We start from the raw sequence: 888 nt of genomic DNA, 5'->3' as shown, positions 1-888 counted from the left end.
GCAGCGCGCGCGGCCGGCGGCTCCCGGGGTGTCCCTGGGAATTCCGGGCGGGAGGGCTGCGTGCCTGTGGGGCGCCCCGGGCCCCACTCCAGCCTGAGCCAGGGGGGTGTCCCGGGGCAGGCGCCTGGGGCTGGGCTGGGCCAGGTGGGGCCGGCCCGGCTGGGACCCCGGCGGTGGTCCAGGCTCCTGGGATTACAGGGCTCCTCATGGCTTCGGGGACTCCTGGGGCCGTGGGGACCCGCGCGGCAGTGCCCGGGTGTCTGCACCACAGGCTTTACCACGGGATTCCTGTGCCCCAGGGGGCCGAGCCATGGCCAGCGCCCCGAAATTGAGCCTCTGCATCCTCCTGGGCCCTGGCCTCCCGGGTGCCCGGGAAGGCGCGGTTGTGAGGTCAGCCCTCCGTGGGCCACCTTGTGGTCAGCCCTCCGTGGGCCACCTTGTGGTCTAATCCTCTCGCCCCGACGCCGTGACCCTGCGCTCTTGGCACTGACCCCTGGGGCACTGGGCAGAGCCAGAAGTGGGAGGAGAGTGGTCAGCCGGGAGGGCAGGAGCAGGCGGAGGCGCCCGCCTCTGCGTCCTGCCCGCCTCGAGCGTCCGTCTGGGTGTCTGTCCGTCCCAGATGCCCGTCCTGCGCTGTGCCCATCTGTTCAGTGCTTTTGCCCTGTGGCTCCCGAAACCTCCCGGGGGCCGCGGGGGGCCGGGGAAGGGAGGGAAGGCGGGGCCCGGCCCTGACCCGCCCGCTCTGTCCCCAGTGCTCAGCATCGGGGAGGGCGGCTTCTGGGAGGGGACCGTGAAGGGGCGCACGGGCTGGTTCCCGGCCGACTGCGTGGAGGAGGTGCGCATGCGGCAGCACGACGCCCGGCATGGTGAGTGGCGGGGCGGGCGGGG

General features: G+C 73.9%; 1 protein-coding gene across 1 annotated transcript in view; it reads left to right on the top strand.

The window, feature by feature from the left end:
- The first annotated feature begins 310 nt into the window (after window positions 1–310).
- Window positions 311–888, top strand: part of ACR (acrosin) — a 26,441-nt gene continuing 25,863 nt past the window's right edge. Inside the window, exons 1-2 of the mRNA XM_012735068.1 lie at window positions 311–385; window positions 620–866. Coding sequence (XP_012590522.1) covers window positions 311–385; window positions 620–866 — 322 coding nt within the window. The remainder of the gene's footprint in view (window positions 386–619; window positions 867–888) is intronic.

This window comes from Condylura cristata, unplaced genomic scaffold, assembly GCF_000260355.1.
Source record: "Condylura cristata isolate star-nosed mole 26May11 unplaced genomic scaffold, ConCri1.0 scaffold00004, whole genome shotgun sequence".
NCBI classification, from domain to species: domain Eukaryota; kingdom Metazoa; phylum Chordata; class Mammalia; order Eulipotyphla; family Talpidae; genus Condylura; species Condylura cristata.
This window is presented reverse-complemented; position numbering and strand designations above follow the sequence as displayed.